The sequence below is a fragment of the Coregonus lavaretus genome (genome assembly GCF_964263955.1).
Source record: "Coregonus lavaretus genome assembly, chromosome: 19".
NCBI lineage: Eukaryota > Metazoa > Chordata > Actinopteri > Salmoniformes > Salmonidae > Coregonus > Coregonus lavaretus.
The window spans coordinates 11,449,744-11,476,371 of NC_140006.1; the positions used below are offsets into that span (position 1 = coordinate 11,449,744).

A 26,628-nucleotide genomic window follows, 5' to 3' on the forward strand; every position below is an offset into this window, starting at 1 on the left:
AATTGGTTCAGAGTTCGTTTTGATATTTCATCCTGCCTGTCCTGATCGTGGATAGACAAAATCAACATGCGCGCACCCGGGCTAGTCAGCATGTTACCGTATCGCACACTGCCATTGGATGCAACGAATCCACACCAGATTTCATATCCCATGCAGCCGCGTTACAATTCAAACTCGAATGCGCGATGTTCTATTGTCAACGCCTTATTAGACTGAGGCTAAAAATCTCCCCATTCAAATTAACATGAAAACATGCCTTCGCTTGGCATTATTTCTATATCGAGACCCTACACTTTCTATTGCCATTTTTTACTTTAACGGGGTAGGGATACGGGAGTAGTTTGTTACAAGAGCTCACTGATTTGTCAGCTAATACCGTAGTTAACACTCGAATTGATTGAAACGAGGCCTTAGAGATCTATTCAAATCGGTCAGTGCTAACCCAAATCCTTAGGACGTCCCTACCCTAAATGAAGATCTGCTTAACGCGATTGACAATTAAAGGCAATGTTCTTTTGGTCGCGGAGACTGCGTTCACGGTTAATGCTGCATAGGTCGGCTCAATCTGAAATTACCTTCACAATTTACCTCGGCTCTTCCACGAAACTGATTGAATCCAGCCCTTAGTTAAAGCTTCAATCAGCCGTAGAAACAAAGCGTGCTGTGCCGGTTTCAGTAAAAATAGGGCTGGAGAAATGTGACCACTATGGATGCAAGGAATGACCATCCAGGATATGATAATAATAATAATAATATGCCTTTTAGCAGACGCTTTTATCCAAAGCGACTTACAGTCATGCGTGCATACATTTTTTTTTGTGTATGGGTGGTCCCGGGGATCGAACCCACTACCTTGGCGTTACAAGCGCCGTGCTCTACCAGCGGAGCTACAGAGGACCACATAGTTTTAACCATGTTAAGGCTATATAGTTTGTTTACAACCATTGGGAGGAAACAAGCTTATTTTGGGTTCTGATGGGGTACAACAGTTCAACTAAGCTCATGAGGCATTTATAAGTTTGATTCTTGAAGAATATATGGTACATAAAGTCCAAAAATGTTGTCCAAAAATGGATGTAACAGCGGCAGTTTGTCCCTTTAATCCTTTTTGTTCCTGAAACCGAAGTTGTCAACACAATAAGTCTCGGGCTGCTTTCTTTGCCTTTATCATGTGTTCATCAATGCAAGATGTAAAGTCTATAAAGTATAGGAATTCAGTGAACCAGAAATGGTGCAAACAGTTCTGCATAGACTAGCACTAATTAATGAACATGGGTGTCTGTGAAGATATGGAAATCAAATCACCATAAAAAGTAATTGATTGTATATGACAACTTTTGTTGCAACAAAATTATACCATTTATCAAACGTAATCTCTGGCAGTCCCGATCCACCATTTGAGAATCACTGTTCTACGAGTCAAATCAACTGACAAGTAATATTTTTTTATACAAATGTTAGATCACCATTCAACCGCCAATGAACAGAAGTCCACCCCAAGTACAATCTTTATTATGATTTACAGTTTTATCCTTGGTTTGTTTTCACCAAGTTTCCATTTAGGCAAGCGCCACTGCATCAGTACAGTCCCATCCCTCACTCGTACAGTGGTGGAATAGAAGGAATTAAGGGGGGGGGGGGGGGGGGGGGGGGAATGTTCAGACATCCACTAAATTCCAAACCAACCCCTAGTCCATTCCCTTGGGCACTGTGTAGATGGGAAAGAGACGGATAGGTATACCATAAGCAATATACTTATAGCTCCACGTTACCCTCTGATAGGCTAGGTGAAATCTGAAATCTTGCTTATTGCTTATGCCTAGCCAACAACTTTTAAAATGTAGTGCCTAGAGGGGGTCATAGTGGCTAGGGACCCATTTGGGATTCAGAACCAGCGTTTACAATTTGTCCAGGTAGTTGTCTAGGGCGGGGATGCCCTCTTTGAGCCCCTTGCGTTTCCTGGTCTCTGCCACCACAATGGCGGTCTTGGTGGTAGGGTCTTGGGGGTCCCCCTGGAGGATCTGCCAGTGGTCAAACACACACTGGGGGAAGGCCTGGCCGCCCGTGTTGGAGCGCAGGTCAGCTGTGAAACCTGGGAGAGGAGAGCGAGGGGGGTGAAGACAATAGGTTTAAAGCTTGAGGTCTATCTGCCAGTAGTGGTTGAACACAGTCTTGTATAACTAACCTTGTGGGGACACACAATTCAGTCCCATTCAAAATCCTATTTTCCCTAACCCGTACCCTAACTCCTTACCTTAACCCAAAAACTAACCCTAGCTCCCAACCCTAAACCTAATTCTAACCCCTAGAAATAGCATTTGACCTTGTGTGGGGACTAACAAAATGTCCCCAGTTGGTCAAATTATTGTTTGTTTACTATTCTTGTCAGGACTTCTAGTCCCCACAAGTATAGTTGAACAGGTCCACACACCCGGGAAACTCTGGGTCCTAATTAGAAAACACAGACCCTGCAGAAGGAAATGATCATCTCCAGGTGCGTTTAACCCTCAAGCTACCGACTGGGGTCATTTTGACCCCAGAGGCATATTTTTGATCATAGCCGAAGGTGGTTAATTCAATTCTTCATCACTTGTCAATCAACTTGTTCTTAACAAAACTAAATTCATTGTTTAGTGTTTTTGTATCAATATGGACAAAATACAACAAAAAAATCTTACAAAAAACATCATTTGGGGTCATTTTGACCCAGCTAAAAAAAATACCTAATTCCACCTATAGTAATTTGATTAATACTACCTTTATTTTAATCTAGGTTTCTCTGGAGACAAGTTATCCATACTACCAGAGGGTGGAGGGAGACCTGTATCAGTTGACCAGATAGACAGATCTGCAGAGATAAAGTTCCCTGTGTACTTGCCTAAGATTGTGTTTTCTATACCACATATCGTATGACAAGTGTACGAAACCGAAATTAGCTTATTTTTGTGCATAAAAGTCTGCCAATGGTATAAATTCTTGATAGAACTGCAATACAGAACTCAGATATATTACAGCTCTATGTAGATTCAGTGTGTATTCTCCGATAAGTAGTTATTCTAGGGCAAATAAAAATAAATAAAGGTATTTATTTCAATCCAGGTTTATTTTACATTTTAGTCATTTAGCAGAAGCTCTTATCCAGAGCGACTTACAGTTAGTGAGTGCATACATTTTCATACTGGCCCCCCGTGGGAATCAAACCCACAACCCTGGCGTTGCAAGTGCCATGCTCTACCAACTGAGCTACAGGATGTAACATAATATTAAAGATTAACATAGAGGATGAAGGGGGACCCGCGTCAGTGATTTTGACCAGATAGACAGATCACCTTCAGAGATGGAGCACCTTATGTACACGCTAGGGATGTGCAGCTTTCCTTTTCAAGATGATTCGATACATGGGCTCCGGAACAAGAACAATACGTTTTAGTTTTAAACAACTCGGTTTGTCCTCCCGAGTGGCGCAGTTGTCTAAGGCACTGCATCGCAGTGCTAGCTGTGCCACTAGAGATCCTGGTTCGAATCCAGGCTCTGTCGTAGCCGGCCGCGACCGGGAGACCCATGGGGCGGCGCACAATTGGCCCAGCGTCGTCCAGGGTAGGGGAGGGAATGGCCGGCAGGGATGTAGCTCAGTTGGTAGAGCATGGCGTTTGCAACGCCAGGGTTGTGGGTTCCATTCCCACGGGAATGAAAAAATATAATGTATGCACTCACTAACTGTAAGTCGCTCTGGATAAGAGCGTCTGCTAAATGACTAAAATGTAAAATGTAATTAGAGAGCGAATCGATGTGACTCGGTTCGATGCGATGCGCTAACATTTGTTGCATAAACACATTCATTTTCCATTCTAAATTAAAATCTGCTGCTGATGGAGCTCAGGAGCTGGGCCTCTCTGAAGTTAATCTGTCTGAGCTGACGTGTGTGTGTGTCAGGGTTTCCGTTATGAAAATGTGGCACTGGACATTTGACCGGCAACATTAAATTTACCAGACATTTGAGAAATTTACCGGTGCTCAAAATGACAGAAATCACATTTAGAATATGGGTCATTAATATTAACAGAACATGCAAGTCGAGGATGTAACAATGTGCGGTCCTTCTTGCCGAATTCTGATGTGCACTTTGAACACGTTAGAATAACTACACATTTACTATTCCTCAGCCAACAAGACGAGCAACAAACAACAAAATCAGTAGCCTATGTCAATCTACTACAGTAGAAAAATGTAGGCTACCTATTCTATTGGTCAGCTTGTCAAGAAAGAAAGCCTATTCCAAACAGACTCTGGGACAGTTGATCCCAAATTCACACAACCAGTAGGCCTAGACTACCCCCCCCCCCCCCCCCCCCCCCAAAAAAAATGAAAAAGCAATGAGTCTGATGCAACAGATCAGGACGTTTAGCTTAAAATGTTGATAAACTATTATTTCTTCACATTATAAGCGCAGCAATGCGCACAAGGCAGTCGGCTACACGCGGATGTTCGTTCCATAATGCAATTAGCGGGAAAACACCATTGTCAAAAAGGGCACTGCACATGCAAGCGATTTCATGTGACAGATGAAAATATCAGTTAGAAAGACAGGAGATCTCATAGGCTACTTTGAACAAGTGGTGTGTGACGCGCTGATGAAGCCTGCCTTCCGTTGTCGTTTGATGCCGCGTTCAAAACAACTGGGAACTCGGAAATCTCTGACTTCCGACTTCAGTGCGTTCAAGACAACAGGGGGAAAAAACTAGCTCCGACCAGGAAAAATATTTTTGTACGGTCATCCAACTTGGAATTCCAACTTGGGAACTCTGGCCTCTTTCTAGAGTTCCGACTTTCCGACCTGATGATCACTAACGTCATGATTTGACCTTGTATTTTTCAGAGTTCCCAGTTGCCTTAAATCAGCACCACAAAATGCTGCAGCAGCAGCTCATACGTGGTCTGACAGATTTTCCACTCAAAGGCTGGGTATCTATATGCGTGTGATAAATAAGATCCATAATATATACTGTACATGCGGCAATTTAAATTTCACCAAATTATGCAAATGAATCTATTGACCGATAAGCATGACCAGTCAAATGTATTTACGTCGACTGGTATGTCCATCAATGAACAGGCTAAAAAGTATTATTTTACAATGGGATTTTTTCTTCTGTTCCCGGTAAATTGGTCGGCGCCAATTTTATTTATCGGCTTTTCTATTTATTTTAATCTGAAAAAAGTTGGCTATTACTGGTTAATGGAAACCCTGGTGTGTGTGTGTAAATGACGTGGGTCTATGATGTATGTACTATATAGGCACTAGGGGTGTAATGGTAAATAAGTTGATATGTTGCTGTGATTCCAATAGTTTCTTGGGGTACCCCAGTTGGTAATCGTTGTATGTAAAGTAAGTTGGTAGCTTGAGAGTTAACAGTGAAATGTTCAGAAGGTTGTGTCAAGGCAAATGGGTCAACTCTATACATTACAGTTTACATTACCCATCAAATAAGAATAAATGTTCTACACAGGGTTGGGGTCAGTTCCATTTCAATTCCGTCAAGTAAACTGAAATTCAAATTTTCCCTGGTAAGCCCCAGATAAAGTTAACTCTCACTCACCAAATGACTCGTTGACAGGCAGGTAGGCCTTGACGATGAACATGGGCGTGCCCATCACTTGGGACTCCTCGAACACGTGACCTCGCTTCCTGTTCAGCACGCCGTAGATCCCGCCCACTACCTGCTCTGGGCACTGCAGAGACAGGAAACAGGAAATACATGGCTCCGACACTTGATTCCAAATAACCCCCAATAGCCTAGCATACAATTTAATGTAAGAGTGGTCGAGTTCAAGTGTCAAAGTAGTCGCACACCGTACGTATGCACACACACCTGGATTTCGACCAGGTAGACAGGCTCCATGAGTCGTGGCTGGGCAGTGAGCTGGCAGGCGTACAGCACTCTGCGGGCGGTAGGGATGATCTGTCCGCCACCGCGGTGAATGGCGTCCGTGTGCAGGGTCACGTCGTGGATGTCAAAGCGGATCGCACGCATGTTCTCCTCGCACAGCACACCCTGTAGGAGGGAAGAAGGAACAACACTTCACAACTCAGGATAGAAAAAAATACTATGCAATCTTGGCATGGCCTAAACTGCAGATTCAAGTCTACTTACAAACTGAAGTCATGAATGCAGATTTGAACTGCAATGCTTCAATGAGCTTTGGCAAGGAAAATTATTGACGGTGCCTTAGTTGGTTGTCAAGCTTAACTAACTAAACCGAAACCCACCTCCTTGACGGCCCACTGGAAGCCGGCCACCACGCTGTCCTTTATCTCATTCAGGTACTGGACTCCCTTGGTCACGTCCATCAGCAGGTTGGGCCCGGTGCCGTCGGGGCCGAAGCACCAGATCTTACGGGCCTCCGACACGTCCCACTCGTACTTGTCGGCCAGGAAGCGGGCGCGGATCTTGAGTTCCTGCCGGGGGCTGACGTCACCCTTCTCGATGTCCTCAGCCAGGCCGTCGGGGAATGGTTTCGCCCGCATGTACAGGCGGTTGTGCTTGTTGGGGGACTTCGACAGGCACATCACTTCAGACTCCTCAGACACAGTTTCCCTGTAGGACACCACTGGGTCTGATTTCTGTTAGGGGGAGGAGTTGTGAATCAAGTTAGGACTAGGGATGGGCATTTTAAATAATTTCACTGATCCAATAATATATTGACATTTCTTCAGATAACCAGATAGTCCCCCCAAAATTAAAAAGTTTAAACTTGGGAACTGGCTTGCTGCCCAGCCTGCGCGACTTGGAAGAGGTGCCGCGTTGCTTGCTTGCAGATGTGCGGGGAATGGGCAGTGGCTCATGAGTTTGATATGAGAGCGAGAGTAGCCATACAGATAGCTTATCTATCGTCCCATCTGGTAGTGCCCGTCTTGACTGCATCAAATCAATTTAAAAGAAGCTAGCCAGTTATGTTAGCCAGCTAGCTAGCTACAGAGGCCATTTTTCTGCGCTTCCCCATCCTTGTCTACAACTCCATTTTAAACAGCCTACCTGATGGTTGCTCGTTGTAGTCTACTCCTTCTCATTTAACTAACTTAATTGATTAGATTTCCCACTTTGCTTGCTACCCATGGAGCCACTGAGTGTATAGACAGCGCCACTTTGTTTGGCCGACAATAACAAACGCATTAAATCCGAGGCTACGGTATGTTTTTTTATGGGGCACACGTCCTAAAAGCTACATTCAAACGTTTATTTTATTGAATTAAGATTTTCAAATGTCATGGTATATCCTTGTGTGTAGCAATGTCACAATTATTTAGACAAAGCCTTTTTATTGTTAAAATAGACCTTTGATTTCCCCCCTCCCCAAAAAATGAATACTCTCGCAAGTATTAGAATATTAACGTCCGTTTGGATATTCGAATAACCATGCCCATACCTAGTTAGGACAGTGCATTCGTCTACATAGACATATTTCCATAACGGTAGTCTTGCTATGTCCTGTAATGTCTACAGAGTAAAGACACGCACTTCCTATTGCAGATTCTCTTTGTTAGGCAGTGGAAAACAAATCACCTTCTCGATGTAGTGTACCATTGTATTGTACTTGGAGAAAGCACATTGTTCAGTAACACCTTATCTCATACGTAGTCTGTTCCTTCCCCTCCCTCACCTTCAGTGGAATGCCGGCGTGGTCCTCCTCCAGATCTTTGAGACAGATCTCCAGATGGAGCTCTCCGGCTCCAGCGATGATGTGCTCACCAGACTCCTCGATGATACACTGCACCATGGGGTCAGACTTAGCCAGACGCTTCAGGCCCTCCACCAGCTTGGGCAGGTCAGCAGGGTTCTTGGCCTCCACAGCCACTCTCACCACGGGGCTAACGCTGAACTTCATCACACGCATGTTGTGGGCCTGTTGGACGAGCATACATGACGTGAGAAATATTCATCTATTGTTCATCCAAAATGGCACCCTATTCCCTATATAGTGCACTACTTTTGACCAGAGCAAAAGTCTAGGAGTGCAAAATAAATTGAATGAAAATCCTTCTTTGTCATTAAAAGTCATTGTGGCCTTCAGAGATTTCCTATACTATAATGTGATGAGATGTACAAGCCACCTGTTCAAAGGTGGTGATGGTCCCTGTCTTAATCAGATACTGGTCCACTCCAACCAGACCAACAATGTTCCCACATGGCACATCCTCAATGGGCTCCACGTAACGCCCCATCATCAGAATGGTCCTACGGAGGGAGGGAGGAAGAACAGATTGAGGGGAGGAGAGAATATACAATACTTAAAAGTTTGAAGTCACACATGTATCTGCCGCTCTAAATGGTACTCCACACACACACACACACCTCTGGATGGGTTTGATGTAGAGGTCTTCCTTCTTCCCGGGGGTGAAGTTTGGTCCCATGATGCGCACCTTCAGGCCGGTGGCCACGCAGCCAGAGAAGACACGGCCGAAGGCGTAGAAGCGACCCTTATCTGTGGTGGGCACCATCTTAGAGATGTACATCATCAGAGGTGCCTTGGGGTCGCAGTTCTTGATACCTGAGAGGAAAACGGTAAGTATGATATTAGACTTTATATTAATTAGGAAACGTGTTGGGTCTAAATTGTCCTCCTGACAGAAAGCCATCCTTTGCTAGTTGACATGGACAGGCACAGTGTACTTTTATCTGTCCCCGGTCAGTTGTTCAGGGTCTCGGTGTGTGCACGTGCGCCTGTCCTCACCCATGGCGGCCTCGTCGTCTCCTGGTCCCTCGTAAAGCAGCTCACAGCGGTACTTCTGGGCGGTGACGGGGGAGGGCAGGTGGATGGTGATCATCTGAAGCAGAGCCTCTCCGGCTGGGAGCCAGCGACGCATTACTGCCTTCAGTAGGGGCTTGCCCTCCTTCTCCTTGTCCTCTGTGTCCAGCTTGATGTCCAGCTTCTCTATCAGCTTGGCCGTCTCCTCCTTCTTGAAGTTCATGACGGCATCGAATACCTGGAGGGAGGGAGAACGGGGGAGGGGAAGACAGACAGTTGCTTTTCATCCTTTAAAAAAAAACATTTATAAATTAATATTGGTCAATGCATTGCATAAATTAAATCAATGAATCAAAACACTTTAGGGGCGTCATGTCCGGTCTCACCTTGAAGATTGGGTCCAGCACGAGCTGAGAGAAGGTGCGGGGCAGCTTCTTACCGTCGGGGCCAGTGGCAGTCTTACTGAACTTCCCAGTGGCTGGGTCAAAAAACCTGCCAGTTGTATAAAACAAAAAAAACACACGCTTTAATATTCTCATTGACAGTTCAGTCATTTAGCAGACGCTCTTATCCAGAGCGGTGCATATTTCAACAAAACGTGCATTCAGTGCATTCAACTCAAGTTCCAAGCATGGTTGAGGTCCATTCCAATTGAAGTCTCTATTCAGGAAGTGAAGTTTACTTCATGAATTAACCGACTTCAATTTCACAGACCTCGATCCTGTTTGATAACAAAGCTGAGTAAAACCTTCTTCAAAAATAGCTGCCATCTGCAAAATTAGTGCTATTAAGAGTCAAGAAAAAAGACAAGTGCAACAGTTAACTACATTTCATGTCACTAGGACAGCCAGGAACTCGCAAGCATTTACATACAGGACGATACAATCAGCTGTAACAAGTCAACAGCCAAAAACAGGACATTTTTGCAACATGTCAGATTGTTTGCCAGCATAAGAGAAGAGTGCGCACCTGCGATTTAGGCTCCCAAATGTGTTTACTTTGTCTTCAACCCTTTGGTCTTCCTCAGGTCTCCATACAGAGAAAAACCCTGTACATATAGGGGGCTGCCCGTGTCACGTCACATACCTGCAAACACTTTTCAATATTGCCACGCCCTCACCTGTGTGCGTGTGATTGAGAAAGCGAGAGAGAACAGGCACACTTAATTTATTCAGTCCGAAGTGTCGGGGTTGGCGGCATCGTCCCCCTTGGAACCATTTCATTGGTCCTAAGGTTCAAGCTACACCTACCCAACACGACAGGCGTTCTAAATCAAGTGCACCCAGAGAGAGAGATAAAGTGCATTCCAGATACACATTTTCAGTGCAGCTCTGTAGAAATTATAGGATTACTTCATCACATTCGTGTGATTCCTGAGATGTTACACTTCAAGACATTGTATAGATCTGACAATCTGTACAGACACCAGAGAATGTCTATCTGGAATGCAATCAGAGTAAGTGTGTACCAGTCTACCTGCAATTTCTACATGGTGTTCTTCCACCTCTGGGCATACCTGTGTAGCTCTTGCCTCACTATTCTCTGTCGGATGCATAGACCCGTCTGTCCACAGATTCTTCATCAAGTCCTCCATCTTCTTACACCTCTGTGTGTGTGTGTGTGTGTGTGTGTGTGTGTTTACACATGTACAGTATGTGTGTGTGTGTGTGAGAGTACTACGCAAGTACATACAGTGTGTGTATGTAAAGTAAATGTGTATGCATGTACAATGTGTGTGTAGTGGTATTTATATATGCGTGAGTGTGTGAGCGTACCTCTCTCCCCACAGCTTCTTCATCATGTCCTCCACCTTCTTACACCGCTCTGCTGGTCCCAACTGTGTGTCTTTGCCGGCAGAAAACTTGGCCACGTACATCTCAGCAAACTGCTTGAGGGTGAAGGCCCAGCCGTGGAGACCAGACCCAAACCCTACGGTACCGATCACAGGGTCAATCTGAGGGACGACAAGAGGACCATGTCGTTGTCTTAGGCCAAACATGTTTCCCTTTGATCACATCAGAGTTTGGGGACAAGTCCCATTTAAATCATTCAGTTGAACTGGACATGGATTTCCTCCATAGCGGTGCAACTCCACTCCTGAAATGGCTGGAATTTAGAAGGAATTCACTCCAACTGATCACTACTTAGATTTATGCTTGTCAGGTGTGTGTCCCTCTCACCATAATGGCGCCCATTGGTCCTGCTTCATCCTCTCCATAGGTGGCGATGATGACGTTGACGTTCTCCACGATGCGCTGGAAGGTCTGGAACAGATCCTCCGGCTCCAGCTGCAGCTCCAGCAGGGCACGGTCCATCTTGTTCATCATCAGCACCGGCTTGATGCGCTCAGCAATGGCCTGCCTCAACACAGTCTCTGTCTGCACACACACACCTGAAAAGGGGAGGGAGAATGAAGGTGTTATATTAAAATCCAAAGACAGAAATTGAGTGGGCAAGAAAGACTGCACTGAGAGAAAGAGGAGACCGGGACAATGAGTGAGAGTGAGAGTAGGAGTTAGAGTGAGAGAGAGGAAGCAAGAGAAAGGACATTGAGAAAGACCTGAGCGAGAAAGAAGGACACTGAGAAAGGACAATGGGACACTCTTTTGGGCAAAAGTCCGTCCTCCACCCTCTCTCCTCCGTAACCCGGAAACCGATAGATAAGTGGTCGAGGAGATGTCAATTCGTTAGTAAGCGAACAGAAGTGTCCTCCCCTCCTCGATAGCCACCTTTCATCAAGGATAGTCATGTGTATCCTAGGGCCCTATAGAATAGGTTATTTGTTCCCCAAATCCCATTCTCACTTTTGTTTTAACAGGTTTCCGCCATTCAGTTTGTGATATATATATATATAATAGAAAAACAACAACATTTAATGTCCACAATGCTTAAACCACATCTGGAGACCACTTGAGGTCTGGGAAAATCTAAGACATTTGGATTTTGGGGTGTAGTTATTACCCTTTCATTCAACTGTGCACCAGCCTGTTTTTGGGGGGCGTTAGCGATGTTTCTGTAGCGCTCATGTGATTGCAAAGTTTGCAAAACTAATGGCTACTGGAATGATGCAAATCATGATATTCTGCAAGGTAGGCATAAACTACTTTGTAGTTAACAGCTAATTGTGAAGGTTTTTGGGAACCTCTCCATCTACCAGAAGACGTCGTCATTACATTAGCATCGTCGCTAACGGCTACACAAAGTGGTAGACAAACACGCGCACACAGACAGGGGCATTCCTGTGCCATTGCCTCTTCAGAAAGTTGAAGGAAAATATGAATCACTGATGCATTTTGATAATCTTGGGCAAATTAATGTATATTCTAAATTCAACATTTAGTTGATTTCTTACTAGTTCAATATATTTTGGAATATTGTTGAATTCCGTTTTAATGTCTGGATTCAGTGATTCCATCCGTGTTCTATGCGACATGGATTTTAAAGGGCCATAATATCCTACCAGAGTCCTTTGCGGAATAGTTTTGAATCGGCTTTTGTTTTGTCGGAGAAGTAATGTGTGCACGTTAAAAAACAATAAGCTACTTATCCATTTATCTATAAAATGTCTTAATTCGTTTTTATCACTTTACTAATTTATTTTGGGATCCACCCCTGTAAAAGTAATTTGGCTTATGACGCGCGAGTGGGGAAGGAGATTCATTTCATACAAGCGCATTTTCGTCCACGTTCTCTCTTCTCGCTGCCTCGACTACCTTTGACTTTTTTTCAAAAGGAGGCGAGAGAGGACGCAGGAGTTGAGCAAATCCAATTCAGAAAAGGAAAATTAGTTAGTAGGCGAACGGAAGTATCCTCACCTCCTTGATCGCCTCCTCGATCGCCGAGGAATCACAAGAATATCCTACCAGAGTCCTTTCGTGGAAAAGTTTTGAAATCTGCAACACCCCCTTTGAATCAGCTGTTGTTTAGGAGTAAAGTACGCACATATTTAAAAATGATATGCTACCTATCCTTTTATCTATAAAATGTCGCACAACTAGCTAAAATGCTTTTTACTACTTTACACGTTTACATTTGGGATTCCACCCCGTAAAACGTCATTTGCAATTGAGAATCTCCCAGTGAGAAATGAGAGCGAGAGAAACCAAGACAGGAGAAAGTCTACCTGAGACACAGTCGACCACCACCAGCGCTCCGTCTGTGACCCTGAGGGCGGCTGTGACCTCGGAGGAGAAGTCCACGTGGCCCGGGGAGTCGATCAGGTTGATGAGGAAGCCAAGCCCATCTTTAGTCTGCTTGATGAAGGCCATGTCGTTCTCCTCCAGCTCGTAGTACATAGAGATGGCCCTGAGAGGAGTGAGGGAGAGGATAGGTGAATGGTAGGTGTTCCAACGTTGTTGTTAAATTATATATATTATTTCTTTTATATAGTGTCTGAAACCAAGCGTCCCTGTCAGCCGTGGGATGCAGACAGACAGGGATAGTAGGAAACTAGTTGATGTGTGCAGGGGGAACGACAGAACAGCACTGAACAAGCTGCACTGTAACTTATCCTGCATTGTTGTTTGTTATCCAAATCTCCAAAGTTTTCTACCTCTAATTTGGCATCTTCAGCTCAGGCATAAGTATATGCAGGGTTTTTTCAGCCATACACTTATTGATTTCACTTATTGGCCTCATGGTGAAATCCCTGAGCGGTTTCCTTCCTCTCCAGCAACGGAGTTAGGAAGGATGCCTGGATCTTTGTAGTGACTGGGTGTATTGATACACCATCCAAAGTGTAATTAATAACTTCATCATGCTCAAAGGGATATTCAATGCCTGCTTTTTATTTTACCCATCTACCAATAGGTGCCCTTTTTTGCTAGGCATTGGAAAACCTCTGGTCTTTGTGGTTGAATCTGTGTTTGAAATTCACTGCTCGACTGAGGGATCTTTCAGATAATTCTTTGTGTGGGGTACAGAGATGAGGTAGTCATTAAAAAAATTATGTTAAACACTACTGCACACAGAGTCCATGCAACTTACTAAGAAAATGTTTACTCCTGAACCTATTTAGGCTTACCATAACAAAGGGTTGAATTCTTGACTCAAGACATTTCAGCTTTTCATTTGTAAACATTTCTAAAAACACAATTCCACTTCGACATTAAGGGGTATTGTGTAGTGACAATCTCAATTGAATCAATTTTAAATTCAGGCTGTAAAAATTGGTCAAAGGTCAAGGGGTTCTCAAGTTCGAGAAACTACTTTAAAATAATGTACATTTATTCAGATGAAGGCCAACAGGTCGTAATGTCAATGATTTTAAAATAAAGTACTTTATTTTTATTTTTTTTATGTAAGAGTGTGAGCTGCTGCACCCCCCCCCAGCAACATCCAACCTACCAATTCCTATACTGTAGACGAAAGATCCAAACACACACTCCTGGGTTGTATTCCCGTGTAGCTCAGTTGGTAGAGCATGGCGCTTGCAACGCCAGGGTTGTGGGTTCGGTTCCCACGGGGGACCAGTATGAAGAAAAAAAATGCATGCACTCACTAACTGTAAGTCGCTCTGGATAAGAACGTCTGCTAAATGACTAAAATGTCAAATGTATTCACTACAAATGAAACAGAGGCAAACGGGCCCAAACTGGGACGGACTACATGAACTGTACTACTTACGTGGACTTGATGGTAATACAGCGCTCCTGCTCGTCTTTGCGTGTGTCTGTGAAGCGGGTCTCTCCGGCGCGAGACCCCGCGATGATCCCAGCTTTAGACACCAGGGAGTCCGTCAGCGTGGACTTGCCGTGATCCACGTGAGCGATCACAGACATGTTACGGATGTTGGACTTCTTGTCCATGATCGCACGGATCTGGTCCACTGTAAAGTTCACCTGAAGAGCAAAGATCAAATCAATCAGGACATTATTGTAAAATAATATGTTCTCGTCTTGATGACTAGCCTGGCTAAATAAAAGGGTCAATTAATTCATTTGGGGGCGAACCCTAACTCACTTATGTCAAATGCTCACTTAGTCTTTCATTGACATGCATGACTACGGGACTTTTTACACTAATTTGATTACACAAACTACGTCCAGGAGAGATACTTGCGTAGTGTAAAGACACAGATCTAGATTCAAATCTCTTTAAGAGATGTCTCCCACACTACCTCCAGAGGTAATGTGGGAGACATCGTCACCACACACCCTCATCTGAGGAGTAGTGTCAAGACAATTGCTCTCCCACATCACATGTCCCTGGAAGAATTACCTTAATACCAGTAGACAGCATTTTTGCTCTGTTAGCCAAATAGAAAATGAAAGGCTTTAAAAAAATAATCTCACTAGACATATTTTACTCATGTAAATTCACCCTAAGTGAAAATGAGTGGACGTTAAGATTCACTTTTTTATTTGTACTGTGCATATGCGTTTGACATTTCTTAACAGCAGCAACCCTGGTCTAAACCCCCCCCAAAACAACAATTAAAAGGCAACGCAGAAAGTGAAATTATCTTTGATGGACTGTCGATCCTATAGCAGCATACATTTTATTTGATAACCACAATCAGATTTGAAAAAAATATGTGAACCCCTTCAGTCAAAAGCTTGTGGCACCTCCATTAGCAGCGATAACTTAGACTATAGCCAGTAATCAGTCTCTAACATCGGTTTTGAAGGATTTTTGCCCACTCCTCCTTACAGAACTCAGCCAATTGTGTGAGGTTTGAGGGGTGTCTGGCATGAACTGCCCGCTTCAGGTCCTGCCACAGCATCTCGATTGGATTTAGGTCAGGACATTGACTTGGCCAATCCAAAACACAAATCTTCTTTCTCCTGAGCCATTCTTTGGTAGATTTGCTTGAATGCTTTGGGTCGTTGTCTTGTTGGAAGACCCATTTTCGGCACAGCTTTAGCTCCCTGACGTTGTGTTCAAGAATCTCCTGGCATACCTCAGAATTCATGGTTCCCTTAATGATGTGGAGTCGTCCAGGTCTAGAGGAAGAAAAGCAGCCCCAGATCTTGACATTCCCACCACCATGCTTGACTGTTGGGATAAGGTTATTTTGGTGGTAGGCAGTGTTGGGTTTTCGCCAAAAATAGCGGTGTTTATTGTGACCATAAAGGTCCATTTTGAACTCATCGGTCCAGAGAATGGACTTCCAGAAACCTTCAGGTTTGTCCAGGTGATCCCTGGCAAAGTTTAGACTGGCAGCTTGGTTCTTTTTTGACAGCAGAGGCTTCCTCCTCGCAACCCTCCCATGAATGGCATTTAGATTCAGTGTTCTTATTGTTGAAGCATGCACAGTTACCTGAGATGCAGCAAGGGAGGTCTGCAAATCTCTAGATGTTATGTTTGGGTTGGCTTTTACCTGATTTATTATTGATATTTTGGAAGGGCGTCCACTTCCAGGCCGAGTTGCTGTCATGTTAAATGCTCTCCATTTGTAAATTATATGCCACACAGTGGACTGATGGCGCTCAAATCTTTTTGAGATGATTTTATAGCCTTCCCCAGACTGATGTGCTTTCACTACCCTCGTCCTGATGTCCTCTGAGATCTCCTTTCCTCTCGGCATGGTGCGCTTTGCATTCACCTGGATGGGTAACACCAAACTGACCAGGTTTCTTATCTCTATTTATCAGAGTCCCACCCAAACTCTTTCCTAATGATCTCTCCTTTGATTGGTTCATTTGGTAGCTAATTATTTACCCACCTGATTCTACTTACCTACCTGATTTAACCAATGCAACTTGGGGTTCACTTATTTTAGCACCTGCACTAAATCCTTTTTTTTTTTTATGTTATATTCTATAACATGTATGATTTCCTCTACACCAACATATGGTATTGGTAAATATAAACCTGTTATGTCATATCAAAAAGACTGGTTATGATTTAAATGAAGATTTCATGGTTAAAAAAAAACAAAAGGAAAAAAACAGTAATTGCACAAGAGGTTCACATACTTTCAAGCAGCTAACTGTAAAGTAATGAGTGAACTTTTTAGAAAAATCATGGGACAGTCTTTGGTCTTATGCTATTTTATGCCAATCATATCGCTGCTTGTAGCCTAGAACTGATGCCTTGTGGTCTTATGCTGCCATCTATTGGTAATATTTAGCAATTAATTTACAGCAGACCGTAAAGACAATGGAGAGGCAACATAGAAATAAAGTAGATTTTTCGTATTAATTCCAGCGATCAGTTTCAAATCTGCCGGGTCTGTAGTGACGCCTCAAGCGCTGCGATGCAGTGCCTTAGACCTCTGTGCCACTCGGAAGGACCCTGCCCCACCTATCCTACACCAATTGCTGGACTTTCAGAGGTTACTAGGTCACACCCAGTTTAAATCACATGCAAAAAAATATATTTTTTAAAGTGGCTTGTTTATCAGGTGTTTTGCCTTGCAATAATAAATACCATCATTTAAAAAAAACAACGAATACTTACAGGTTTTTATAAAACAATAAATCCTATTTAATACTAGTATTTACTAGAATAATATTATTACTAAACCCTAGAATTAGGGTTATGGCTAAGGTTACTGTCTGTACAGGGTTAGAGTTAAGGCTAAAATAAGTTCTACATAACTAAGGGGTTTACCTAGGGTTAAGTTGAGGTTTTCTGGCAAAAAAAACTATGGTTTATAGCTCTAGCTCTAGTTCCTCCCTGTGGCCATTTGCGGGTACTACATACCTCATTCACGACACTCGCTGGGCTCATAATCTGAGGTAGCAAGTCATCAGATCTACAAATCAATGAGCTAGACCCAGCCAGTTGGTTTGCAACTCAGTGAACCTGCGCAACACACTCAATTCGATGCCTATGAACGAACAGATTGACGCATATCAAATTACAACGCTGCCATTTAAAAACAACAAAAAGTGTCAATTTATTTTATTTCTTAATGAAAAAAATTATGGCAGTTTAAAATTGGCCACATCTTGAAGATGATGACAGGGACACCCGTTTTGTTGAGGTTTTACACCTTTTTCGGAATAAATATGATTAACTATGACCAGAAAATGTTTAACTTTTGATGGGTAGGTGCCAGCCATCTCTGGCACCATGGGTCACCACAATGTGATATCACTCACCAAGTAGCCGTAAAAATGTTAATATTAAAGTAGAACTGACAGCATTTTAGCAACAGGAAATTCTTAAAATCTGTTCATATACACCCACAAGAAGAATTACACTTTTTTTTTTTTTTTTTTTTTTTTTACATTTTCTGACGCACGAGCGCTGATTGCATTTGGAAAATATTCAGACCACTTGACTTTTTCCACATTTTGTTAGCGTTAGCCTTATTCTAAAATGAATTTAAAAAATGTCCTCAATCTACACACAATACCCCATAATGGCAAAGTGAACAGGTTTAGAAATGTCTGCATTTACAAATAAAAAAACAGGAATAACTTATTTACATAAGTATTCAGACCCTTGAGATTTCTACAACTTGATTGGAGTCCACCTGTGGTAAATTCAATTGATTGGACATGATTTGGAAAAGGCACACACCTGTCTATATAGAAGGTCACACAGTTCACAGTGCATGTCAGAGCAAAAACCAAGCCATGAGGTCGAAGGAATTGTCCGTAGAGTTCAGAGACAGGATTGTGTCGAGGCACAGATCTGGGGAAGGGTATCAAAAATAGTCTGCAGCCAGGAACGCAGTGGCCTCCATCATTCTTAACTGGAAGAAGTTTGGAACAACCAAGACTCTTCCAAGAGCTAGCCGCCCAGACAAACTGAGCAATCGGGGGAGAAGGGCTTTGGTCAGAGACGTGACCAAGAACCTGATGGTCACTCTGACAGAGCTTCAGAGTTCCTCTGTGGAGATGGGAGAACCTTCCAGAAGGACAACCATCTCTGCAGCACTCCACCAATCAGGCCTTTATGGTAGAGTGGCCAGATGGAAGCCATTCCTCAGTAAAAGGCACATGACAGCCCACTTGGAGTTTGCCAAAAGGCACCTAAACGACTCTTAGACCACGAGAAACAAGATTCTCTGGTCTGATTAAACCAAGACTGAACTCTTTGGCCTGAATGCCAAGAATCACATCTGGAGGAAACCTGCCACCATCCCTACGGTGAAGCATGGCGGTGGCAGCATCATGCTGTGGGGATGTTTTTCAGCGGCAGGGACTAGGAAACTAGTGAGGATCGAGGGAAAGATGAACGGAGCAAAGGACAGAGAGATCCTTAATGAAAAACCTGCTCCAGAGCGCTCAGGACCTCAGACTGCAGCAAAGGTTCACCTTCCAACAGGAGAACGACCCTAAGCACAAAGCCAAGACAACGCAGGAGTGGCTTCGGGACAAGTCTCTGAATGTTCTCGAGTGGCCCAGCCAGAGCCCGGACTTGTACCCAATCGAATATCTCTGGAGTGACCTGAAAATAGCTGTGCAGTGACACTCCCCGTCAAACCTAACAGAGCTTGAGAGGATCTGCAGAGAAACTCCCCAAATACTAGTGTGCCAAGCTTGTAGCGTCATACCTAAGAAGACGAGGCTGTAATCGCTGCCAAGGGTGCTTCAACAAAGTACTGAGTAAAGAGTCTGAATACTTATGTAAATGTGATAGTTAAAAAAAAAAGATTAATACATTTCCAAAGATTTCAAAAAACTAGTTTTTGCTTTGTCATTATGGGGTACAGTGCCTTGCAAACATATTCATCCCACTTGGAGTTTATCCTATTTTGTTGCATTACAACCTGTACTTTAAATTGATTTTTATTTGGATTTCATGTAATGGACATGGTCAAAATTGGTGAAGTGAAACAAATAACTTGTTTAACAAAATTCTAAAAAATAAATAACTGAAAAGTGGTGCGTGCATATGTATTCACCCCCTTTGCTATGAAGTCCCTAAATAAGATCTGGTGCAACCAATTACCTTCAGAAGTCACATATTTAGTTAAATAAAGTCCACCTGTGTGCGCAATCTAAGTGTCACATGATCTGAATATATATATATATATAAATAAATATATATATATATAAATAAATAAATAAAACACACACACCAGTTCTGAAAGGCCCCAGAGTCTGCAACACCACTTATCAAGAAGCACCACCAAGCAAGCGGCACCATGAAGACCAAGAAGCTCTCCAAACAGGTCAGGGACAAAGTTGTGGAGAAGTACAGATCAGGGTTGGGTTATAAAAAAAATATCCGAAACTTTGAACATCCCACGGAGCACCATTAAATCCATTATTAAAAATGGAAAGAATATAGCACCACAACAAACCTGCCAAGAGAGGGCCTCCCACCAAAACTCACAGACCAGGCAAGGAGGGCATTAATCAGAGGCAACAAAGCGACCAAAGATAACCCTGAAGGAGCTGCAAAGCACCACAGCGGAGATTGGAGTATCTGTCCATAGGACTGCTTTAAGCCGTACACTCCACAGAGCTTGGCTTTACGGAACAGTTGCCAGAAAAAAAGCCATTGCTTAAAGAAAAAAAATAAGCAAACACGTTTGGTGTTCGCCAAAAGGCATGTGGGAGACTCCCCAAACATATGGAAGAAGGTACTCTGGTCAGATGAGACTCAAATTGAGCTTTTTGGCCATCAAGGAAAACGCTATGTCTGGCGCAAACCCAACATCTCTCATCACCCCGAGAACACCATGTTTTTCCCCCCCCATCGGCAGGGACTGGGAAACTGGTCAGAATTGAAGGAATGATGGATGGCGCTAAATACAGGGAAATTCTTGAGGGAAACCTGTTTCAGTCTTCCAGAGATTTGAGACTGGGACAGAGGTTCACCTTCCAGCAGGACAATGACCCTAACCATACTGCTAAAACAACTTGAATGGTTTAAGGGGAAACATTTAAATGTATTGGAATGGCCTTGTCAAAGCCCAGATCTCAATCCAATTGACAATCTGTGGTATGACATAAAGATTGCTGTACACCAGCGGAACCCATCCAATTTGAAGGAGCTGGAGCAGTTTTGCCTTGAAGAATGGGCAAAAATCCCAGTGCCTGGATGTGCGAAGCTTATAGACTCTATAGAGACATACCACAAGAGACTAAAATGGAAAATGTAATCCATTTTAGAATAAGGCTGTAATGTAACAAAATGTGGAAAAAGTCAAGGGGTCTGAATACTTCCCAAATGCAGTGTACATATGGTCATTTTCAAGTTGTCATAAGATTTTTGTGGAATTACATATAGTAAGGCATCTGTACAAATTCTATAGCAATATAGAGCGGGAAAGTGGCCGTGTGTTCGGACAATTAATAGACACTGCAGTAAATAAATAAAAACATCTGCCTTGTCCAGGACCGGAGTCTACGCAGACATGCTACAGCCAATCAGAGCTACAGTAGGCCTATATGTAAATAATCAATTTGCCACACGGGCATGCCATCATTCACTTTGAACTGAACTGTGCGTTTACAGGCAGTAGCCACAGCTAGACTTTAGATAATTGGAACACATTCGCCAAAAGCCACAATAAACACCTGAATGGATTTGTGCAAATATGTAAATACCAAGGGATTCCTCTTACATTTGGGAACGTCACAGTCCTATTGATCAAACAACCATGAAAAGGTAGGCTCTCTCCCCCTCCCTTTCTTATACACATCAACAAGATCAACAACTAATGCTAGCCAGAGCGAGATGAGCTATAAAAAATATTGCGAGGCAACCCTCAAACTTTTTCAGCTAGTTGGCCGTCAAAATTGCACTGATAAACGATGGGAAATAGTAGCCTGCTCGTCTTTCTGCAGCTTGCCCCAACCCATGTTTTCACAACTGAATGGGAACTTGCGCACAGGCCATACTGAAAAAACAATTACTTCGGTGGCCATTGTTTTATTAGAAAAAATATATAGCCCTTTATAATGTCCACTTATGTACATAGGATGCTATATATAGCATTTTAACATTAAAAAACAAGATAAATAATATTTGTCCAGGCTTTGGTGCTATGCTTGCAGATGTGCATAATATACTGTGAACCTAATCAAAAAGTATTTAACTCCAAAGAACAAAAACATAGCTATAGGTTGTAACATTTTTTATGCACATTGATCACCGGTGCGGTTGAATGCAGCATTGCTGTATGGTGCACTCAAAATGTATTGTAATTGAGTAGCCAACCTAGGCTACTGCTCAAATGTTGCTGTAATAGGCTTGCATGGTGTTTTGTTGCAGGTTGTTGTTTTTTGGTTATTCATTGTCAAGCTTTAAAAACCGAAGCCAGACTGCAACATTTTAGTAGCCTAGCTAGGACTGTGGCATGTGTCTGTACACTTTCCTTCTGCTGCGCGCTGTAAACGGGACACACGGAAGCAGCACAATTGAAGTTGAATTCACCAATGTGAGCGCATCAGGCTGTAATTAGATGACAACTGTTAACTCATTTATACTCGCTTCTGTGTCCTAGTGAGCCCGCAGGCCTTGTGTTTGACACGCGCGCTAGCATATTAGCCACGTTATGACAGACTTGTGATCATTGCCCTTGCTAGTTTGATTGTATTGACATTCCCAACCTAGTTAGTTGTCTGTTTTTGTTCAAAATATTGAGTCATTGAAACAAACGGTGCATGCCGAATGGGTGAAGGCAGCAAAAGATGTACCAGGCCAGCTGTGATTTATAACCTGATAGCAATATTTTTTGGACTACCAAGAAATGTATTGGTGAATTATATTAATCATGCATTGAACTGCATCCATCTATTCTGCCAACAATGCCTTACTGTACATAATGGAATTTTGAGTCCAATAGAACCAACCTATTTTTAAAACCTCTTATAAAGTTGGTTTTGAAGCATAAACTGGGAATTTAATATTTTTGACTGATATTATGATTGTCTGTTTCATATCTGCAAAGTAGTTAAAACACTGTCAGTTCCACTTTAAGTTACCTGAGGTTAGTTTTGGCATGGGTCCCCAGATCCTCAAAAAGTTATACAGCTGCACCATCGAGAGCATCCTGACCATTTGCATCACCACCTGGTATGGCAACTGCTCGGCATCCGACCGTAAGGCGCTACAGAGGGTAGTGCGTACGGCCCAGTACACCACTGTGGCCAAGCTTCCTGCCATCCAGGACCTATATACTAGGCGGTGTCAGAGGAAGGCCCAAAAAATTGTCAAAGACTCCAGTAACCCAAGTCATACTATTCTCTCTCTCCTACCGCACTGCAAGCGGTACCGGAGCGCCAAGTTTAGGTCCAAATGGCTCCTTAACAGCTTCTACCCCCAAGCCATAAGACTGCTGAACAATTAATCAAATGGCCACCCGGACTATTTACATTGACCCCCCCTTTGTTTTTACACTGCTGCTACTCGCTGTTTATTATCTATGCACAGTCACTTTACCCCTACCTACATGTACAAATTACCTTGACTAACCTGTATCCCCGCACATTGACTTGGTACTGGTACCCCCTGTATATAGCCTCGTTGTTGTTATTTTATTTAGTAAATATTTTCTTCACCTCTTATTTCTTGAACTGCATTGTTGGTTAAGGGCTTGTAAGTAAGCATTTCACGGTAAGGTCTACACCTGTTGTATTCCACGCATGTGACAAATACAATTTGATTTGAAGCCTACAAGGCAGTGGAGGCTGCAGAAGGGAGGACGGCTCATAATGGCTGGAAAGGAGCGAATGGAATGGCATTCAAACGCATGGAACCCATGTGTTTAATGCATTTGATCCAATTCCACCAATTGCGCTCCAGCCATTACCACGAGCCCGTTCTCCCCAATGAAGGTGCCACCAACCTCCTATGCTACAAGGTTTACGCGGGTAGATCTCATTGTAGTCCCGTGTATCTCAGTTGGTAGAGGTTAGCGCTTGCAACGCCAGGGTTGTGGGTTCGATTCCCACGGGGGACCAGTATGAAAAAATGTATGCACTCACTAACTGTAAATCGCCCTGGATAAGAGCGTCTGCTAAATGACTAAACATTTAAATTGCTAACAATAGCGAAGCTGGCATTGTGACGCAGAACAATTGGTTGGCATTAGAACGTTCGGAAGGCGAGTTGGTGCTAATAGATGGGAGGGTGAAACATTCCCTAAAATTAGGTCTGTTTTTTCACGATTACTTCAAAACTACGGCAAGGAGCTGGGACATACGGTTTTATGAAACTGGGCTCCATGGCGGATGCAATAAACTCATTTTAATCAGAAAACGTTAACATGTCATGTGTCCAGCCTACTATAATATAAGTCGTGAAGCACTACAGGGAATTGACAATTGTGCACAACTGCATCACTTGCTGGCTTACCTTTTAGCAATCCAGCACATACCCGTAGCTAGCCAATGTATCTAAAACAAAGTCATGACCTACATGCCACCTTTGACCAAATAACTGACGTTTTACTGCTAGGTGGCCAATTTACAAAACTTGAACATTATGTGCTAGCTAACGTACGTTATACATTTACAATTAGACACGGGACACAGTTAACGTTAGTTACCGTTACCAACTGTTTTGAATACCGATGCAATGACACTTGTGAACAGTGACTAAAGTTACTGTGGTCAAAAACACCAAAGTCCTGTCCTTCCAAAAGCACTGCGGGTGATAGCTAGTTAGTTACTGTATGTAGCGGCCCAGTTATACAAGACAGACTTTACCTCTAAAGATGGCTAACTTGATAAAAACCAACATGACCGCTGCGTAGATTCAGACAACCCTCATATTCCTCAAACGAAATTATTCTGAGAAATTGGAAGCTTTCAAATCACTATCTCAAATTGAGATTTATTTCGCGTTGTCCGCCGCGGTTTTCTAAACGTCGTCATGCCGTTCTCACAGATGGAACATCCATCTTCGGTTCGGAGGCTGCTTCACCCGGCCAGGTTAATTTCAACTGCTCACCGACAACGGAGAAGGACTAACTCTTTACCCACTGACAACACAGAATCTCCGGTTCACCGAATCATAGTAAAACACTTCAAACTCGACTTACCATTTTGCCTGATGTTCGTAGATGAACTTGTTGGTAAAATGAACACTGAGAATACACCGCCTATCTCGTCCAAGGATAGGCAGGAAAAACAGCGCTTATGACAGCCTACGCTGCATTGTATCACGTTCTTCTGATAAGCGTAGTGGAGAAGCCCCTCTCTGCAGCACACGGAACAGGGCGGGGTCGGTTATGGGCGGGTTCGGCCGGGCCGACCCCACCCACCACACGTTTTCATTTGCGGAGGCTTTACAGACAGACAAGCAATGGGAAGAGCGGCGCTCGAAAAGCTCAGTGGGTTCGCCTGGGCATCATCAGTACAAAAACGTTTTGGAACGTTGATAGAAATGTGATGAATTGATCTGACATGATTCATTAGATTCAGATAGAAATATATAATGTGAACAAACATGCCTCTCTGAACGTTGCGAATGTTGTGTCCGTCCTCCGGCTGAACGCGGCTCTGGTACCCGCTTGTCACTACCTATGTGAAAGTAGCCACACTAATGATTACCAACAATAGTGAAATTGGTGGTTTGCCTTCAAAATAAAAGTCCCTCATTGAAGGTGATGCAAACGGATACAAATAGTGGAATTGTGCCATATTTGAACAAGATAATGATAAACAAAGTTGGAATGTTGTTACATAATTAAAAATTAAATACAATAATTCCTTATTATGACAATAAACAGAAAAAGCTGTTGAAATCCCACTGTGGATGTATTAGACTCAGAGCATGCGCAGACCAGCTGGCTGATGTGTTTACGAACATATTCAATCTCTACCTATCCCAGTCTGCTGTCCCCACATGCTTCAAGATGGCCACTATTGTTCCTGTACCCAAGAAAGCAAAGGTAACTGAACTAAATGACTATCGCCCCGTAGCACTCACCTCTGTCATCATGAAGTGCTTTGAGAGACTAGTCAAGGATTATATCACCTCTACCTTACCTGTCACCCTAGACCCACTTCAATTTGCTTACCGCCCCAATAGATCCACAGACGATGCAATCGCCATCACACTGCACACTGCCCTATCTCATCTGGACAAGAGGAATACCTAAGTAAGAATGCTGTTCATTGACTATAGCTCAGCATTCAACACCATAATATCCTCCAAGCTCATCATTAAGCTTGAGGCCCTGGGTCTGAACCCCGCCCTGTGCAACTGGGTCCTGGACTTCCTGACGGGCCGCCCCCAGGTTGTAAAGTTAGGAAACAACACCTCCTGATCCTCAACACTGGGGCCCCACAAGGGTGCGTGCTCAGCCCCCTCCTGTACTCCCTGTTCACACATGACTGCGTGGCCAAGCACGCCTCCAACTCAATCATCGAGTTTGCAGACGACACAACAGTAGTAGGCTTGATTACCATCAATGACGAGACAGCCTACAGGGAGGAGGTGAGGGCTCTGGGAGTGTGGTGCCAGGAAAATAACCTCTCACTCAATGTCAACAAAACAAAGGAGATGATCGTGGACTTCAGGAAACAGCAGAGGGTGCACCCCCCTATCCACATTGATGGGACCGCAGTGGAGAAGGTGGAAAGCTTCAAGTTGCCGAGGCGGCGAAAGTCCCGAATTAGGTTGGGGTCCAGAACGTCCCCAGCCGGAACTCAGCTCCTCTCCTCAGAACCATACCCCTCCCAGTCCACCAGGTAACAGAGCCGTCGCCGACGGAACCTGGAGTCCAGCAGGTCCCTCACCGCATACGCTGGACTCCCGTCAATGTCCAAGGGCGGAGGGGGAGTACCCCGGGGGACAGCATCTGCCAGAGGACCAGGAACCACCGGCCTGAGGAGAGACACATGAAAAGTGGGTGAGGCACGGTAGTGAGGGGGAAGGAGCAGCCGGTACGATACCTCATTTATCCACCGGAGGACCTTAAAACGGCCCCACAAACCGGAGGCTCAGTTTCTTGCAGGGCAGGCGGAGAGGGAGGATTTTTGTGGACAGCCAGACACGATCACCAGGCTGGAATACGGGGGC

At 43.7% G+C, this 26,628-nt stretch overlaps 1 protein-coding gene across 1 annotated transcript; it reads right to left on the bottom strand.

The window, feature by feature from the left end:
- Positions 1-1,496: 1,496 nt before the first annotated feature.
- LOC311147043 (elongation factor 2b-like) lies at positions 1,497-24,775 on the bottom strand. The gene is made up of 14 exons (XM_084183650.1): positions 24,644-24,775; positions 14,371-14,585; positions 12,869-13,050; positions 10,926-11,137; positions 10,521-10,699; positions 9,132-9,237; positions 8,731-8,983; positions 8,352-8,547; positions 8,111-8,234; positions 7,660-7,902; positions 6,269-6,622; positions 5,871-6,053; positions 5,598-5,730; positions 1,497-2,092 (listed from the first exon to the last, which is right to left on the bottom strand). The coding sequence occupies exons 1-14, from the start codon at positions 24,644-24,646 to the stop codon at positions 1,899-1,901; spliced, it is 2,577 nt and encodes an 858-aa protein (XP_084039776.1). The 5' UTR covers positions 24,647-24,775; the 3' UTR covers positions 1,497-1,898.
- Between the last annotated feature and the right edge of the window lie 1,853 nt (positions 24,776-26,628).

What these genes read in the sequence shown, in the direction of transcription:
- LOC311147043 (XM_084183650.1), bottom strand. An exon ending in TCCAGTGGGCCGTCAAGGAG is followed by an intron (nt 6,054 to 6,268) that starts GTGGGTTTCGGT and finishes TCCCTCCTACAG; the next exon opens with GGTGTGCTGTGCGAGGAGAA. An exon ending in TCTACCTGGTCGAAATCCAG is followed by an intron (nt 5,731 to 5,870) that starts GTGTGTGTGCAT and finishes CTGTCTCTGCAG; the next exon opens with TGCCCAGAGCAGGTAGTGGG.